This window comes from Crocodylus siamensis, chromosome 1, assembly GCF_052110815.1.
Source record: "Crocodylus siamensis isolate JL-2025a chromosome 1, ASM5211081v1, whole genome shotgun sequence".
Classification (NCBI taxonomy): domain Eukaryota; kingdom Metazoa; phylum Chordata; order Crocodylia; family Crocodylidae; genus Crocodylus; species Crocodylus siamensis.
Genome location: NC_143395.1, coordinates 163876143 through 163894652, shown reverse-complemented (window position 1 = coordinate 163894652; position 18510 = coordinate 163876143). Strand labels below are relative to the sequence as shown.

General features: G+C 43.8%; 1 protein-coding gene across 4 annotated transcripts in view; it reads left to right on the top strand.

Moving 5' to 3' along the window:
* Window positions 1-18510, top strand: part of STUM (stum, mechanosensory transduction mediator homolog) — a 136522-nt gene that overhangs the window by 89047 nt on the left and 28965 nt on the right. Inside the window, exon 3 of one of the 4 annotated variants that reach the window (XM_090047593.1) lies at window positions 4873-17824. The exons of 2 other annotated variants lie outside the window; for them this stretch is intronic. In XM_090047593.1, coding sequence (XP_089903719.1) covers window positions 4873-4913 — 41 coding nt within the window. In that variant the 3' untranslated portion in view covers window positions 4914-17824. Of the gene's footprint in view, window positions 1-4699; window positions 17825-18510 lie in introns of those variants that run through there. One more of the 4 variants, XM_090047611.1, reaches the window with a different exon arrangement.

The following is an 18510-nucleotide window of genomic DNA, read 5'->3' as shown; positions in this document are numbered from 1 at the left end:
GTTAGGCTACAGCTGTGACAGGTTTAACATTGTTGTTGCAGTAGCAGCATCTTAACTGGGGGAAGGAGCCAGGCTGATGACAGGACTCTGCTTCTGCTCTGCCCAGCTGGCACCTGCAGCCCCTGCAATGGCAAGCAAGTCTCTGGCTGCTCCCCACCTCTTTTGTCAAAGAACAATATGTTTTTCTTCATTCTGTTTGCCCAAAACAAGGTACACAACTTATCCAGGTGCATGTGATATGTGAATAAATACGGTAATGTTGCCTAATATAAGGAATGCTTGATGTTCCTGCTGCTGTGGGGCTCTCGCTGCTATTTTGTAGCAGGCTGCATAGGTGAGGGCAATCTGATTCTCAAGGGCTTACTCCCAACAGGTAATAAGGAAATACCTGTAATCCTGCTGTCCACTCATCACTCCTCTACTAATTATAGTGCTCAGAGCCCACTAACCACACTGAAGAATTACCTAGCTATTGTATTTGGGCGTAATAGGGGACTTTAGAAAGTCTTTTTTCCATCCTGTCAAAGCAAAGCTAAGACAAGGAGGGTGTTTCTGAGATCCACAATAGAAAAACAGAGGCCAGTTATCTGACTAAACAAGCCTTCCTGGGAGGAGATAAATGTTGAGGATGACCTATAGTTATTTTTCTAAGGTTTACCAACCAAAGGACAGCGTGTGGAAGTAGTCCTTTCTGAGATCTCGTAATCAGTCCTGACTGATGCTACGGTAACATAAGGTTCTTAAGGATTTTTGTGGACGGTATCCTTTACTGGCCCAACTGCCTAATTGGGACAGACTTAGACAAGCTTTTGAAATGCAGGGCATTCTTCCTCAGGTCTGAGGAGAAAGCAGGCGCAGTGAAAGATTAAAACCTGAGGGAAACCTGAAGAAGAGTGCCCTGCATTTGAAACCTTGTCCAAGTCTGCTATAACCATGCAGTTAGGCCAGTAGAGTCTACTTCCCACACAAATCCTTGCCTCTCACGTATTTCCCGGACTGTCACAGCTGCAACATCACTCTAACACTACTACAAGGTCCCTAAAGTATTTTACCAACATTGACGATAACCCGACTTTGATCATTTTAACCAAGTGCTAGGCGCTATCTTAGGATCACCAAGTTACAAAGGCCCTCAGAGGTCATCTAGTCCCACCCCATTTCTTCTAGTCTAAGTCCCATTTGTACAAAATGGGCAAACTGAGGCACAGGGAGGTCAAGAATTAACTTGGGCACCAAGTAAATCAGTAGCCAAAATGGCAGAAGAACCCAGGAGTTGTCTTTTCCAGTCTTTCACACTATGCATCTTCCTGCAAGGATAGTGTTCTGCTTCCTGATGCCCTCAGTTCAACAGTTCTCTTCAGCCAACACAACACGCTTTCACTGTGTTACTGCCCTAGGTTTGTCAGATAACCTTGTGGTTTATGAAGTGCCATTCCCAACTCTACAGCACAGGTCCAGTCATGTTCAAGCAGCTGGGGATCCCCCTACCTCCCCCCCAAATCCCCAACTAAAATCAGCTACTTAAAATGTATTTTAGATAAATACAGACATAAAGTCGCAGAAATGTTTAGATCTGTGTGAATGTTTAATTGTAGAGCAGCTGTTCTCTGTTTACTCTGCAGCCTCAATTTACTCATTCTTTTCTGGTTCTTTATATGTTTTGAATAGTCCCTTTACAGTTATATTTTTCCCTCTCTCTTTCTTTCATGTTTCCTTTGCTTCCTTTTGTCCATCATCAAAGTTTCACAAGGTAAGTTTTGTTTCTAATATGCCTGTTAACTTCCACTGGGCAAAATTCTGACTTACCTCCTCAGACAAACTCCCACTGAAGCCAATGTCCCTTTGCCGCAGGTACAGACCTCTTGCCTCAATAAGCTTTCACTTTCTGCCAAAATTTGTCTCCGTGTACGTGTATGTGCGTGTGTGTACATGTGTGTATGCAGGCATCTCCAAATCACCCAAGAGGATGGTCCCATGTGTGGCTTAGTTCCTGGGTTCTGGCCTACATGCAAAATAACTTCAGTTTACCTAAAGGTGCAACGTTAAACTGATAGAATTAAATTGATGCAGTTCTGTGGGTGGACACGCTCAGATTGAATTAGCCCTAACTAAGGGCCGTCAGTACTAGAAAACTGTACTGTTTTAACTATATTAATCTGCTCAAAGTACTAAAACCCAGGAGTTATACTGATGTCAAGATGCTGCATTCCAGGCTAGCTACTCCTGTATGAGAAGAGGAATAACAAGCTCATTTATGCTGTTGACCACATCTAGTTGCCAGCTTTTACTGGTATAATTGTTTCTACTGAAACATAGCAAACTTTGTTTCTTAAATGAGATCATTACACCAATTACACATGCCCGTACAGATCAGGTTTTCTATTACCTTACTTTGCCACATGTAAGTTTAGAGGTGCATGTTGAAATGATTAACTATTTCCAACAAATATATAAGCATCTGCACAAAGGGTTACATTAATTTAACTAATGTGGAGTTTAACAAAAACAAGTTAAACTGATGCTGTTAAATTTAAATGAGAGAAAATATAAAATTTTTGGTAGCCTCCCACATGAAGTTGCCACTGAAGCTTTTATGCCATCCAGCATTGTCTGGAAAGAGCAATTGCTGGAACACCCTGGGGGTAATAGAGGCTTGCATTCCGCTTAATTCTGTGTCCTCATCCTTCGTATATATATGCACACAATAATTCAAACAGGAAAGTTAGCATTTACAGAAAGCTCTTAGTGTGCAAGCAGCCAGCACTGAGAACACCGCAGACATTTAATCTATCTTGCACACTTCTGCAGCACCCCAACCTGTCCAGGCTGACCTGCTGCTGCACATCCTTCAATCGGTACTGTAGGTGTGGTGGTGCAGGGAAAACTAACAAGACCAAAAAAGAAAAAAAGGCCTGTCAAACACCAGAGAAATTGATGCCCCCCAGATGTAAACTGTGCTCTATACTGCATAAGGCATGTGGCTCCTGAAACATGGGATGGAGAAGTCCAACTGTGCTCTGGATGATATTCATTATCTCAAAGGGAAAACCTGCTGAGAGAGTCACTGTTTGAAAATTAGAGCTGTGCAAACCCTTCATTGTAAACACTGGGGATGTTCACCTGGCTTCCTTCCAAAGCCTGCACTTGATACAGGCTTCCTAGAAAGAAAGCAGAAGTTCACAGAGCTTTCAGTGAGCTGCTGGAAGCCAAGATTTAGCCAAGCCTGGCTTGATCTGTGACTTTGGATGAAAACCACTCAAAACTACATGGGTTCAGCTAAGTGGGTTCCATTTCCAAACTCAAAACAAAATTTGGGGAAGGCTGATTCCTCATGTATAGACCCACTTCTGTGATCCCTTCGTGAACAACCAGTGAGTTTGCCACTGGGAAATCTGTTTTAAAGATCCAAAGGTTGCTGCTCTGAGGGTTGCTCCCTCTTTCAGTGAGCTTCCATGAGGCGGGCAGGGTGCTGACATTTGCTTTCCCCAAGCACCGTGGCTTGTGCAGTGAAAGAGGTGCCATTCTGACCACTTAGGTTCAGAACTGGGCGAGGAACTGATTTCCTGGCTTGATGGCTTCCTGGCAGCTTGACTCTTCCAAAATGTCCTTATTCTTTGTTTTGTCACAGAAACACTTTGCCAAATTCAGTCTGTATTCACAAATGATTTTAAGGGCCTCCAAACTGTGTACTTTTTTTTAGCCAATGAACCAGTCATCCAAAAAATCATCTTCAGCATTACCTATAGCTCCCAGATGCCCCTGTCAGGGCCCCACTATACAAGACACTCTGCAGCAAAGGTTGGCAACAGACAGCCCAGCCCATAGAGCCACTGGGAAGCAGTAGTGGATGAGCAGCAAGCATCTCAGTCAGGCGACTGGAAGCTGCCTGTGCTGAGCCAGGTGCCAGCAGTGGCAACTGCATCCTAGTTAACTGGTTTGCCTAGGACCTAAGCTAGACTCCACCAGTAAAAGGTTGCTGGCTGCTGCTCTACAGTCATAAAAATATAAGACAGGGCCTGTCCCAAAGAGTGTAAAGTCTGCATTTATCATGAGCAGTTGCTGGCAGCTACCACAAACAGATGAGAAAGCCCAAGGTAACAGAGAGATGATGACGATCGTTCCAATAAACAGCGCTGCCAGCACACCTAATCATTGCCAAGAGTTTCTGTAGAAGTCATAACAGAGGTGGATTTTAAGGGAGGACTAGAAGGAGCCTAAAACACATAGCAAAAGGAGAGTTTAGCTTGGCAGGACAGGAGTCTGAATGGGTCTTCAGGCCCTGTCTTCAACCATAGTGCTCTTAGAGCACCACAGAAGGGAATCACAGCTGCTGCTCCACACCATGCTTTTGCCCTACAGCTAGCTGTGCATACAACAAACTGTGCCTCCCAGCCCTCCTTAATGCAACCATAGCTGCAGGAGCAACAATTCAGGTCAAGCCACTTCCAATTTCGGGGCAGAACTTGGGAATCACATCGGTCAGTATTTGCATCACCTCCAAATGGGTCACATCAGCACATCTCTTGTGTGCATACTCTTAAGCCAAGTACTCTCATCTGGCCAACATGATGGCCATCAAGGCCTATCTCAGAAGCTGCTGTGAAGCAGGGCAGGCTCAGGACTTAGCGCTTGTGTAAAGCTTGCCAAGGCTTTGAACCACAAAACATTTTAATCGTGTTCCCTTCCCTCCCCCTCACAGGCTACAAGGAACAGGGGATCCCACAGCAGCTGTAATGGCTGGGACAAGCGTGTTCTGAGGAACACGACAAGAGGTTTCCAGGTTTCGTTTGGCAGCTGTGGGCACAAGGACCTTTTTCATTTTCGTTTTTCTTTTTCCTTTTCTTTTTTTTACCAACACGTCTGTCTGTTCAGCGGAGCGGCGGTGCAGAGCAACAGATGGGGACCTGCACTGATCCCTTTTAGAACCGGCGGTGAAGCAAAACGCGGCGCAGGTTAGGACTGGCACAGGCAACGTGTCATGATGGGCAACCGATCCGGAGGAGGGAGGAGAGCATTGCTAGAGTGAGACGTCGCCGAGGAAGAGGGCACTTGGGCAGGCTGCCGGGACAAGAGATCTGGTAGCTGGGGACTCTGCTTTCTTCATCTGCAGGTTGGGAAGCAGCTGGAGACATTTTGCCTCCTTTATAATTCACCATTGAAGGAACCCAGCTGTGAATATCAATGCCAAGGAGCTATTTATAGATCTTTGTACAGTATGTAAAAGCAAAAGCTGAATGGTACCTTGTTTCCTGAGAGCTCTTTCTTGACTGCTTTGTGGTAGCAAAGGGGTGCAACTCAGCCTTTTTCCTGCTGTGTGTGTGTGTGTTTATGATGCTCACCGAAGCGCTGTCATTGCAGATGTCCTGAGATTTTGCTTGCTGTAAATCATACTTAACTGCTAAGGGGACTCAGGCTGGGAATACATCCTGCCCTCCTACCTGCTGAAAGCCAGAAGATGCAGAATCTACTACCAGCCAGTGCCAGACTGATACTTGCAAAGGACTGGTACTCAATCGTGTGATCCGTGCTTTGTGCTGGGGGTGGGCTGGGGGAGGTTATGTGCTGTCTATAGCTTCTGGCTGAACCTGGAATTTACAGGGAATAAAATGGCCCTCCTGCACCTGCCCCAGCCCCAGCCCCTGCCGCTGAAAGAGACTTGCTGATAAATATCATTGTATTTTGGAAATTATTATACTGTGTGTCTTGTGGCTGAAAGAGGGGGCAGTCTTGGTCCACTCCCCCATGGGCAAGTGCCTGGATTTCAAAGACATCTACAACAGATGGCATTCATTGGGCATCATGTTAGCAGTCCCAGTCAAGAGACCATTAGTACAGTGAAGCTTGCAGTACTGCCTGTGCTGTGTCTGTGTGTTGGCTAAAGAAGAGAACTTCTTTCCCCAGGCCCTTTAGTTATGCACACCGGGATGGAATTCGCAAGAGGCTACATGGCTTGATTTTCAGAGGTGCTGTGAGGATTCAGCACTTCTGCATATCACGCTCATGGTGAGTGCATTGTAAGAAATGCATGGAACTGTGTTGGCCAGGTTACTTTCCGCTCTGGAGAGACAAGACAGGCCGTTCAAGGGCATGGTGCACAATGATGCTGCCATTCTCACCCAGGGAGAATTAGTCTTTTTAGCAAATTAATTAAAATAACCCCATAGCCTTAATGGAGGTGCACCAAAATATGGTGGACATGCATCAATCTGTAAGACTCTGTCACTAACTCACTCTCTTCCTGTCTCTCTCTCTCTCACACACACACATGCATGCACGCACCTTCATGTCTTCAGTGGAAAGGTAGTGGGGAAGGGGCTAGAGGAAAGCATCCCATCTCCCAAGAGCTTTCAGTCTAGCTGCCCCTTCCTGATAATTGCTTGCATTCAAATTGTATTACATCTTTCAGACATTGAAAGCAAACCCATACTTTTAGTTAGAACAGACTTTGCTGCAAAGAGAACAGTTATCAGTGAGGGAGCACACCACGGATGTGCCTCTTGTCTGTGATAGCCTGTAGTGGATGGAATACAAAATGGCAGCCTGGCCATGTAGATAGCAGGCTTCTTCAAGGTTTAAAAAGGCAGTGCGCAGCAAACACAAAGACATAGCTAGATAGACTGCAGGTTAGACTTGCTATGAACAGTCATGGGTTCCCTGCATTTTGTAGTGTAGTGCAGGGGGCTGGCAACCTTTCAGTAAGAGCAGGCTGAATTAACACAACTTGGTCCTCCTTGGGCTGGGGGTGGCAGGTAAGGGAGGTGGCCACTACATGGTCTGTTCTTGCACCAACTTGTTTGGAGAGTGGGATAAAATCACTTTGTAGATCTAGGTTGCCAACCCCTGATGCAGAGTCTAAAAATCACCCCAGGAAGCATGGGCAGGAGTGTGCGCTCCCTTTAGCAGTGGCATACTAAGCAGGTATCTTAATCCAAGCACTCTCTTCCCTGCTATAATTTGTGCAACTGGTCTTCAGCCAAATGCCCTCTTCCTTGGATCTCTCTACTGTATTTTAACAACTTTTGCAGCACCAAGACATTGGCCATTGTGGTCCCCCTGCCTTACTTGTGGCTGATTAGGGGAGGGTGTTATGTCTTTTGGTTGTGTCAGGGTTGACGCTGCAGTTTTGTTAATAAGTTACATAAAAGATTTGTTTAGGATGGTGTTGATAGGGATGACCCAACCTTATGCAGGAGTCTGGACTAGAAAACCTTTGGAGCTCTGCTTCCAGCTCTGCTTCTCTATGATTCTGTGATTCAATCTGAACCTTTTAAATGTTTCTTTAGTCTTCTGAGGAGCCAGGGTTTCCTCTTCCCTCTCTACTCACATCACCCATATAGTCTCCTCCTCCAAAGTGTGTTTCAGTAGTTCACTTTGTTTATTTGGATTTAAAGCATAAACTCTGAAGTACATTCATTAGACCTCAGCCAGGGGAGATAACAGTCCATTTTGGTTATAAAAAAAGTGTTTCCCCAAAGCTCAGGACACAGGAATAATGTAAGTTCCCATCTCTGTTCATAAGGACTTAAGTGGCAGCAAGAGCAGTTGGCTTTAAAAAAATACCAACCAAAATTATGTGGGTTTGCCGGCATAAATATAAACCGCTTTCCATCCCACCTCAGTTGGTCCAAGCCCTCCAGATAATACACCAGGTAAAACAGATTAGCTTTGCAATCAACAAATTGCCCACATGGTTAATAGATTCAGGCTCTGTCTGACAAGGGAGGTAGTGGGGGAGAGTGGGAGCCCAGAGATTTTCAGTTAAATATTATAGGCATTTTGCAGTTAAACCCAGTGAATTTTAGCTTGAGCTCAGAGGCCTCACTGTCACATAGGGGAGCATCTACATGCAATGCTAAATGTGCAGTAGGTTAATTCAATTGTGCATTAGCACATCATGGCAAAAACTGCTATTGTGCTAATGCACAGGAGAGTTAGTCTACTGTACATTAGCGTCATTTAAAAGGGGTGCACCAGTGCTACTGTGCAGTAGTGCTAATGCCAGTGTTATTGTAGGTACTAAACTTAATACACAGTAACCACAACACATTAATGAATATGTAGACATGCCCAGTGAGGGCAATAGAGACTTTCTCCCGGGACTCACACACATAATGCCAACAACGTATTTATACAAACATTATGCTCAACTTTCAGCTGGCTTGTTATGTTTCATGCATATGCTTATCGGTACATGTAAACACTGCATGATGTCTGAGAACTGAGCTGGAAATATCTCTACATGCACATGTCAATGCAACATTCCCTTAGGAAAATGAAGCAGACCCACTAAAAATGTCCCATTATGTCTGTATGGCATCTGGGAGGGCAGACAAACATGTTTAGGTTGGCTCTACCCTCCCAAGAGGACCACGTTTAGAAAGAGAAGTGACAATAGGGACTGCTCACACAGGAAGAAATGAAACAACACCGCATTTGCAAAAGATCAATCCAGTTGGCTCTGAGCTAGCTCTTCCTGTGTCCTGACACATACTGCTCATGTTAATGCACTGGTTCTCAACCTTTTTTGTACCAGGACCCATTTGTAAACATCGATGGCCAGTCCCAACTCAGTGCCCCTCACTCCTGACCCACTGCCCTCAGGCCTCAGCCCCGCAGTGTGTGGGGCAGGGGGTGGGGGTGCAGGTATCTTAACACATGTAATCCATGTACCAATGTGCCTGTACACAATTTGCCTCACTAAATCCTCCTGGGAAAGGGCAGACTCAGAGATCTGGTTCCTGAGCTGGAACTCTGATAGCCTGCAAAGGAAAGCCCATAGTTTCCCATGTTTTTCTCTTAAAGGAGAATCCATTTTTAAAGTTCGTTAGCAACCCTTTCATATATTCTTGTGACCCACTTTTGGTTGAGAAATGCTGCACTAGAGTACTTCACAGACATGGGGACCCATTTTACGGATGTGACCCTGAGGCACAATGAGATTAAATTATTTAACTAAAGTTGTAAAGCAGAATTAGGAACAGAAACTAGGTCTCCTTTGTTCTTAGACTGATGCCTTAAATATTGAACCACACTGCTAGGCTGAACATGCAGCAAAGATAAATCTCTTTTATTGAAATGTAGCTTTGTTGAAATACACTGCACCATTTCCTGCAGTGTGAAGCAAACAGGATAATTTTACCTTCAAATTTTTGGAGGAAGAAAGATTAGAAACCCCCCCCACCAACTCTGGAGAGTTAAAACCCACCTGGTGCAGACAGCAGTAAAGCGGGTTTCTTCCATGAGAGGTATCAGTCACTGCTGTTCCTTAACTGTGCTGCGAACAGTTAGCAAAGAAAGCTAGCTGTTGTTATCATTACACAACAGTCTGAGCTGGAGAGGTGGCTAAGTCACTCTGCCAAATAGAAAGTTCCTCAACAGCAGCATTTTCAAATGACATACCAACTCATCAGTGCTGAATCACACCAGAAATGATGCCACACACCATCTGACACCACCATGAATGTAACTGCTGTTACTCTCAGACTAATTACCCAAAGGGCTGTTGATTGGGACAGGGACATTACCTAACTATTCCCAGTAATTTATAACAAATAGACAAGATAACCAAATGTGCACAGCTCAGCACTTTACTACAGTACTACTTGGCACTTGTGCAACTCCTTCAGTGCACAGAATTTCACAAATCTTATGCCTCACAGTAACCCATGAGCTCCAGGAGGACAGTTATCCCTGTTGTATGGCTGAGATACCTGAGGTGCAGACCAGAGCAGTGGCCTACTTAAAGGCAGACTGTGAGTTAGCTGCTCAGGCAGGAACATAGCTCCCCAGGCTTGTGTTACAGTCACATGGAGTGGCATCTCATCCAGGTTCCTACCTAGAGATGAGCCTCATTCAAAAAAATCCTCAAGAATTTGGCTGGGGTACATGGGTGTAACTTAGTATGGAGTCTAGCCCTTTGGTTTTCAGTACTATAACCAGGTCAGGAATGAGGAGGAAGTCAAGACTGCAGTCCACTGTACAATGCCTCCTGATGCTGCCATTACTGTTGGAGTTTATGAAAATGTATGTTCTCCTAAAGATTTATTTTGCTGGCAACGTGAAAAATCTCAGTGTTGCAAGGGTTAAATGGACAGCCCTCTATGCCACAATACATTCAATGACACACAAGTGTGTTTGTTGTGAATGACATCAGGTGCCAGAGTCTCAGTCCAGCTGATGGATTCCCCCAGCACCGCTGCTGGGTGACTCTGACAGGCCCATGGGGTGGGGTTCCCAAGGCTGTAGAAAGTCTCCTGATGAAAGTGCAAAAGATTTAGGCAACTTGGCTGTTTTCCTGAGGTTTGGCTGGGTTCCTTCTTTTCATTTTTTTCTTGTCAAACATACAGAGTTTTGGAGCAAGGACAGGAAAATCGGGATAGTTGCTATGGCAATGCTGAACTCTTAGGGGTGCCTTACATCTTCTGAGACCACAGTGTTTTAATTAGGACTGTGTTGGCTGCTTTTACTGCATTAGTGATGTTGGCATAGAGAGCACTGTGCATGGTATAAACAAGCTGCAGGATGTATAATTTACGTGTAAGTTCTGCTCCTGAGTTGCTGGCTGTTTTATCAAATGGATGGGGGCAGAAAAGCGGTCAACTCACCACTCAAGAAGTTATGAAATATTTAAGATGAAGTTGTTTTTGCCAGTCACATTTGGTTTTCTTAATTTTAATTAACAAGAGATCATTCCTACACTGTGCTGCAGGACTGAAGTCCTTGGCCCAGCTCAGTGGCCCTCCTTGCCCACCAGAAAATAAATGCAGACTGCTCTAAAGAGGGAGTAGGACTGGTCGTTCACTCCTGCCCTGTCATGTCTGTGAGTGCTGAATCAGACCCACCCAGTCACTCCTGTCCAAGCACACCAACTCCTAGAGGCAAAGAGAGTGTTGCTGAGTGTGGGTTACTGGGACAGGGACCCTGGAGGAAGGAGGGGAGGCAGGGGTGCTGGGCAGGTGCTCAGGGCTGCTCTAAGGTGTCTGCATTGCTTCAAGTTCTGGAGTTGGTACCACGCACGAGGTGTGGGTGGGCAAAGTGTGCCCCGTGGCAGGGCTTCTGCCAGGGCACAGTGCTGAAGCAGTGGATGTGTGCCCTGTTTCATTAGGGCAATCTGACTACAGTGTTGGAAGTCAGAAGAGCCTAAATTCTGCCACTGATGTGTTCTGGGACAAAATCAATTCTCTCAGCTGCACCCTTCTTCCCACCAGCACCCCAGCCGCCCCCCTGCTGTACAGTGCTCATGTCGCTGTTGTGAAGGCCAAGTCCTGCCCTGGGTTACAGGGTTCCAACTTCCCTGTACTACCATTAACCATCCAGATCTGAACTTTCCCACATTCAGGAGGGTGCTGAGCTAAGACTTTGACCTACTTGACTACAGAGAAAAGGGACGACCATGCAACCCCTGTGAGATCAGCAGTGACAGGCTACCAGTGTAGGATTGTTAGACCAGGGAGCCATGTTGCCTCCTTTCAGATGCAGCTAAGAGTCTAAAAACCAGGAAGACAGCAGGACAGAAAAAGCAACACCCCCCTTTTCCCCGCCCACCAAAAAAAAAAATATAATCCATTGGAAAGAGCTGGAAAACATTCCCTTTTGGATCAGGGGTGTACTTGGTAGCTGTATTGGGCTGAGACAAAAAGACATACAAAAAACTGGAACTCTTGATTCCAAAATGATACCTTTTATTAGACCAACTGGAAAGTCACGAGAAAATTGCCCTTTTCTGCAAGCTTTTGGGATCAAAGTCCCTTCGTCAGGCTCTGGGAAAAGTATAGATGGTACAAGATGGTAAAAAGTCCCCATAGGTAGGAAATAAGTTTATTTCAGGAAATAAATTTATTTCCTACCTATGGGGACTATCTTGTACCATCTATAATGAAACTCACTGAGCACTAAGTGAAATCTGGGATCAATTTCAAGCCAGCATTATAGTGAAATAGCACTAAGTGAAACAGTGTTAAGCAGGGGTTGCCTGTAGAGGGCTGATGAGCAAGGGGGTGACTGGGAGCCAGAGCACCTGGGCTCTATCCCTGCTCTTGAGTTCTGGAGAGGGCTGGGAGCAGTGTATCCAGGATGCAAATTGCTAGGTAGCACAGCCCAGAGTTAACCCTTGCCTGAAGTGGCATAATTTGAGGGGCTCAGAGAGCACTTAGCACAAGCTTTCATGTGCAGACTCTCACACTTCAAGTGTCCTTTGTATAATCTAAATGTAACCTGTAACTTCACCCTGAGCGTACATCACATTATCTCCCTTTTAGACTCCCATCACAGTTCCAGGAACAATGGAGAAGCTTGTGCCCTTACAGAAGTGGAGCTTGTGCCAACTCTGAAATTAAAATGGAACTACTGGGCCAGGATTCAAGCCCTGTACTGGAAAGAAACGCATAGAGAAAGTACTTCTTTAAATACTAAGTTTAAACATTTATACCTCCTGAAAAGCAGCAAAGACCACCTCCTCTAACATGCCTGCGAGCAATGTGGGTTTGATCATGTTTGCCTGTTTCAGTGGGAGTACTACAAATGCTTCACTGCATTAACTCCTGCCATGCTGTATTGTACAGCTTACCTACCTACCCACAAGGCCAAGCTCCTTGTGGACAAAACCATTTTTTATAGAGAAGTAAAGCTGGAAGGTACCTCAGGAGATCATCTAGTCCAATCAGAGATCAAACCTGTAATCTTCATGTTATTAGCACCTTGGTCTAACTTTACCCATATCCAGATTAGACAAGAGGAACAGTTTTAGTACTGCCACAGAATTCCTCATTTTTTAATTTCCTATTTCCAGCATAGAGTACGCTCCAGTACCATCGGAGCCTGAGATTTTTTTTCCTTACTGTTCTTTGTCATTTAGCCATTTGTTGGATCTACATTTCTAGTGTGCACATCCCAAGGCTACCTAGGAGTCATTTTTTCCTTTGAAAAATATGAATGTGTTTTAGATAAAAGTTTGCAGTTAGATTAAAAAAAAAAGAACAGCACTCGTCTCTTTTGCATCACCATCTCTTTGCAGGCTTAAGGTTGCACCAAAATGCTGCAGGATAATATTTTACAACAGATTTCAATAGGATTTCAGTTAAATGGTTCTGCAGTACCCATAGCTGGACTTGGGTCAAAAATAGACAGACAAATCATTTGTCAACCCATTTCAGAAGGGAGAGGAAGAAATATAATTCTGGTTGGAAGCAATTTTTTTTAATCCCTTCATTTTGGGCCAATGGGAATATATTGTTCAAACAGATTTGAAATATTTCAATATTGAGATCTCACACATATTTTTTTAATCCGTTCTTTTTTTCCTCAAAAATGTCATGCACAACATTTCACACTGCAGTACTGCCAAGTCCATATTCTCTCTGCTTACCCTGATCCTGTCTGCAGGGGTCAAGGCCCCCTGCTGCCCACCTCCTAGTCTGCTGTAAAATGCTTGCACCAGACAGGATATTTTAGTACTCCATGCTTCCCTCTCATAAAGTACTCTCACTGCTGAACAGGAGGTGGCAAGCACTGGCTGATACAACCAAGTTTTCAGCCTGGACGTCTATGAATCCAGCCCACAAATGTATAATAGCAGTTGTTATAAATGTAGGATCCATCAGTATGTGCTGCAGTTTGTACCATCATAAGCCCCCCCAGACTGCCTGCTTCTTCTTCTGTGCCTTGCCTGTCACAGACTTTTAAGAAAAACCCTTTATGTCCTGCTGTAAATCACTCCTGTGCTCAGCCTTCTATAGTACATGAAGTATATGCAATTTTCCTTTTCTGAAGTGCCGTGAAGATCTACATGTAAATCTATTCATTCTTCCAGGAGCAAAGAGATGGTGTTGTCCCCTCACATTCTATTTCCACCATATTTATTTTGGGTATTATAGCAAATACACAACTGCATGTGCCTCCACCGCCCAATCATCAAGATATACTGTACCACTCCACCATTCTCACTAAACTTCAGTGAGTGATAGTACTCAGGAGCTGCTGTTCCACAAATGCAACCCTTTACCATCTGAGCCAAAAGAGAATCTTTGCTGAATGTACAGCACCAGTATCAGAGCCTACAGACATATAGGATCCAGTCACTTGAAAAACACAATTGCAAAATCTAAGAAATCAGTGCACAAGTTCTCTCTCTTTCTCTCACATACCCACCAGCTCATATACAATATTCCAGTTAATTTGCCTGTCTACCTTTCTCTATGCTTGTGAACATACCATGTGTATACAGGTAATTCTGCAGTTCATTTTCCAAACAGAGTTCATGGCATGAATTCTCACTCTCCATGTGTTACCACTTTGCTTCAGAATCTGGCTAGCACAAACTGAAATCAAATTGTTTTTAATGAGCTTCACTGCATACCTAGCCATCTATGAGCCAGATATTTTCTTTTTGTTCTTCCAGACTTTTTGGTAGGCCTCTGCTGAAATTCACTATTCTCTGTCCCTGTGAACAGGTTGAAGGGGAACCTGTGTTTCCTTTTTCTGCAATAAAAATAGTGAAAGGTTTTCACTGCAGATTCTGCTCCCAAACAAATAAATAATGGGAACAATCTTCATAGAAGGCCAAATTCTATTGTTATGAACATAGGTAAATCCAAAGTAAATAACCAGACCAAATTCTTTCCTTAGCTGTAAGGGTGATATTCAGGGTGAGCTCAATGGTAGTAGTATGCTTGTAATTGGGCAGTTTACACATGCATTAATGGCGCATTAAGTTAAGTAGCTATAATAACAGGTACTAACTTAATGTAATTGGCGCTACTGTGCAGTAGCACCAGTACACATCTTTTACATGACACTAATGCTCATTAGACTAGTTTTACTGTGCATTAGTGCTAATGTGCAGTAGCGTGATACGCTAATGTGCTGAGCATTAGCATGGCTTTCGCCATGATGCATGATGTAAAGCAGGTAGAATTAGTCTACTGTGCTTTTAGCATCTCATGTGCATGCATCCACTCAAAATGGGGCCAGTTAGCTTCACTGGAATTGCTTGGGAATTACACAAAATAGCTATCTGCTAAATACAGTCAGTAAGACTAGAAAAGGCCTCTTGGGGCCCAGAGTCCAGTGCTCTGCTTATGCAGTCACCATAGATTAGCACATGCTTCTAAAGTGGTCCTCCATGTATTCTCTTCAGGCAAATGGTATTCAAAGAATGGATAGGGTCAAATTCTTTGCTTCCAAACAGAAATTGGATTGAGCACAAAAAGCACCAAGAAAACAATTGTATCTGTGTTGTTTTGCCTACAATCTGGTATATCAAGTTTTATATCCCAGAATGCAAGAGGGGTGTGTGTCTATGCTCCTGTATATATGTGGTTTCCCCTTGTTACCATCACAGGCTTGCAATGCAATGGCCAGTCTTTATTTCATTTGTATGCAAGAGTCCAAACTGGTTGCATAGAGTGCCAAACTGTTAAGATGATAGAAAAATATTTGTATGCCTATTTATATTGCAAAGTATTTTATTGTGACTTGTCATGTTTTGATACTGTGGATTTTTTTTAGTTAAATATATTCTATTGCTCTACAGTTGGAATGGAATGGAAAAGATTCTGTCTTTATATAGCCTGGAGAAACTGTACTGTTATTGGCTTGAAGCCGATATGGTCCCCCTCTTCCTGCCCACAAACCCTATGTATGGGAGCAATGAATAAATACCAGCCCACACCATGATGTGTGGGGAAGGCAAGTAGGGGATTAAGGCCTTTCTTGGGCATTTATAAATTGAGGCCATATGGGAACATGCAGAACTGAATGATGAGTTACCTCTTCCATATCAGAATCTGATAGATAGAAATCAAAAATGAAGAAATATCTGTTAGTTCATTTGGTCCAAACCCCCACTTCCCCCAGTCAAGACAAGACTGTTCCCTGTTGTGTGTTCTTTGTCTACTTGTCCAGTTTTAAATCACTCCAACCACATGACTCCTATACCACCTCTTTTGCAAAACTAGTCCACAAACTAAGTTCTTCTTACCTATAGGAAGACTTTTGTGTGAGCCTGCCACAGTGTTCCATCGCTCCTCAAGTAACATTAGACAAAAGGAGAATGTCCAAGTTTAATAGATCTAGACATAGGAAATGTCTGCCATTGCAACTGAAAGGGTTGATTTTAAAGATATTCTATAACTGCTGTGTATGACAACCTATAGGAGCTATTAGGCATGTTCCTAAGATGCTGCAAGAGATGCACCTTCCATTAGATGAAAATCTATTTGGAGGTCTAAAGAAGTTAACCTGGATCTTCCATACATCATGTTTTAGTCTGCACAGCTAAATCTCAGTATTTTCATGGTAGTAGAGACACAGAGCCTATAGTCCTGGCTCTCCACTGCCTTGCACCTACTGTAGTACCTGATATCCATGTAAGACAGTTGTCAAGTAGATGGAGAAAACTGCTCTTCTGGTTTGGTGCCATGTGTGGCCACTTGGCCTTCCTTTTGCACAAGTGTAAGTGTGTAAGGCAGAAGAGAATCAGGACCTCAAGGAGTAAAAATAGAAAGGCACCAAAGGCTGAAATTCACCTGGGCTGTGTGCTACCGCTTACAGGCAGAGCCTACTTATTGATTCTAATGTTTGTTTGGCCTTGAACTTTCTCACATCTTTGGCAGTGTCCTGTTATAAAGATGCACACACACTATTTTGTGTACACTATTCCACCAATAAAAATCACATGAACAGACTGCTGGAATTGCAAAGTAAAGCACACAGATGATAAATCTTGCTTGTGCAACCTTAACTCAGCACTTCTTCCTGTGGGTGTATGGTCTGAGGAAATCTTTTACATTCTTATATACTCATTTGTCCAAAGAATCCTTGCCTTATTTGTGTGTAAGGCAGCGGATGCTCACTGAACAAGGCAATTACTCAATATTTCTTGTGCATTCCCATTGGTTAAGTTGAGGCCCTTTGCTTCATTTACTGCCTGCTAGCTCACATCAGCCTCATTTAGATCACACAGTACAATTGCTGTACCGAGTAAGTCAGGAGCCTAAAACAACCATGCTATCCCATTCCATTGAGGATCCCTGCCTTTTCTCACTAGAATAAATCATAACGCATACCTTTCCACTGATGACCTGTGAAAAGCAACAATCTCCTTTATTGAACACGCATCTTTGTCTAATAAACTCTCGAGACAGCTTGTGTTCAACAGAGATTTCTATTCCTTTTTTTAGGCACATGCACTTCAGTCTGTCATTTAATATAATCTCATATGCATGTTTTCTTAAGCACATGCACAATTTTAAAGTCCTTATAAATAGATTAAATCTAATCCAGTTTTCATTGGACCAGTAAGAAGCATATCTCAGGCTTCAGGGCCTGAGCCAACCTCTGACTTATGGGTTGTTAGAAAACAACTTCCTTTGGGTGCTGGGCTGCTTCATTAATTAACTTCTGCAGGGTTTCTTGTGCCTGCCTCTAACACTCCCTCACTGACAGCAGGTGCTCACAACTTCAGGCAAAGGAGGTGCAACTCTGAGAAAGTTAAAAATAACCAAATGAGCCTTTATATTAGAAATACCTGGACCAACAATAAGTATTATTTGCAATGCCTCTTGTAAGTCAATGACTATACACATAAGGGGGGGGTGTTTGGGGGGGGGTGTACAGAAAACACATTATATTCTTTCATGTGTTTTGAGTTTTGGCAAGTATTTTTAGTGTGGATGCTTTGATACTTTGCCTTCTCTCTGTTTTTGTTTCTTTCCCTTTTCGGTATGTAATCTGTTTTAATATGACAATTCTAGCAGCGGCAGCACTTTGTGACATGCTGTTTTCTAAGCCCTCTAGGGAGTCTCTGATGTGGATTAAAGTTTCTTTTTTTTTAATTTCTTTGAAAGTCTCCAAGCTGGACTGATCTTACCTGCTGGCTCCATTTCACCTGCCTGCCAGTGTTATCAAGCAAAATGCAAGACAAACAAATCCACACAGAGTCCATTATAACTTTGTATACATCTGCATACATTTGGAATTAGGATGGTTTCTGATTGTGCTCAAGACCTCTGTCCACTGAGGGTGGGATTGTCATTGGGTCACATCTGTACACAGAGAAGGGACTGGATCTGACCTCACTGTGGTTGGGAAGTGAATAGAGCATGTCCTGGTTCCTGTCCTCTTATGTGATGGGAAGCTCATCCATCCCTGTACCCTTTCCAAACTTTTGTTTCATACTATCAGAGAGGGAGAGGAGAGGACAAGTGGGTTGGGTAACACTATACAAGGAACATCAGGAGAGGAAGGAGACCAAAGATTTGGAGGAAAATGGCAAATAGGTTTTAGAGATTTCTTTTACTTTCCTCATTCAGTCTTTACCCCCTGCCACCTAACTTTTCCCAAACAGAGTAAAGTGTTCTTCCTGCTGCAAAACACACCCAATTGACCCAATACCCCCTCCCTCCACAAAAAGACCATACACACCTGGATCTACTTCTCAGCCCTTGCCATTCCTCTCAACATTCAATAGGCAGGGGTGTGAGGCAGGTCTCCAGCCAAAGGGATCCCTGTGGT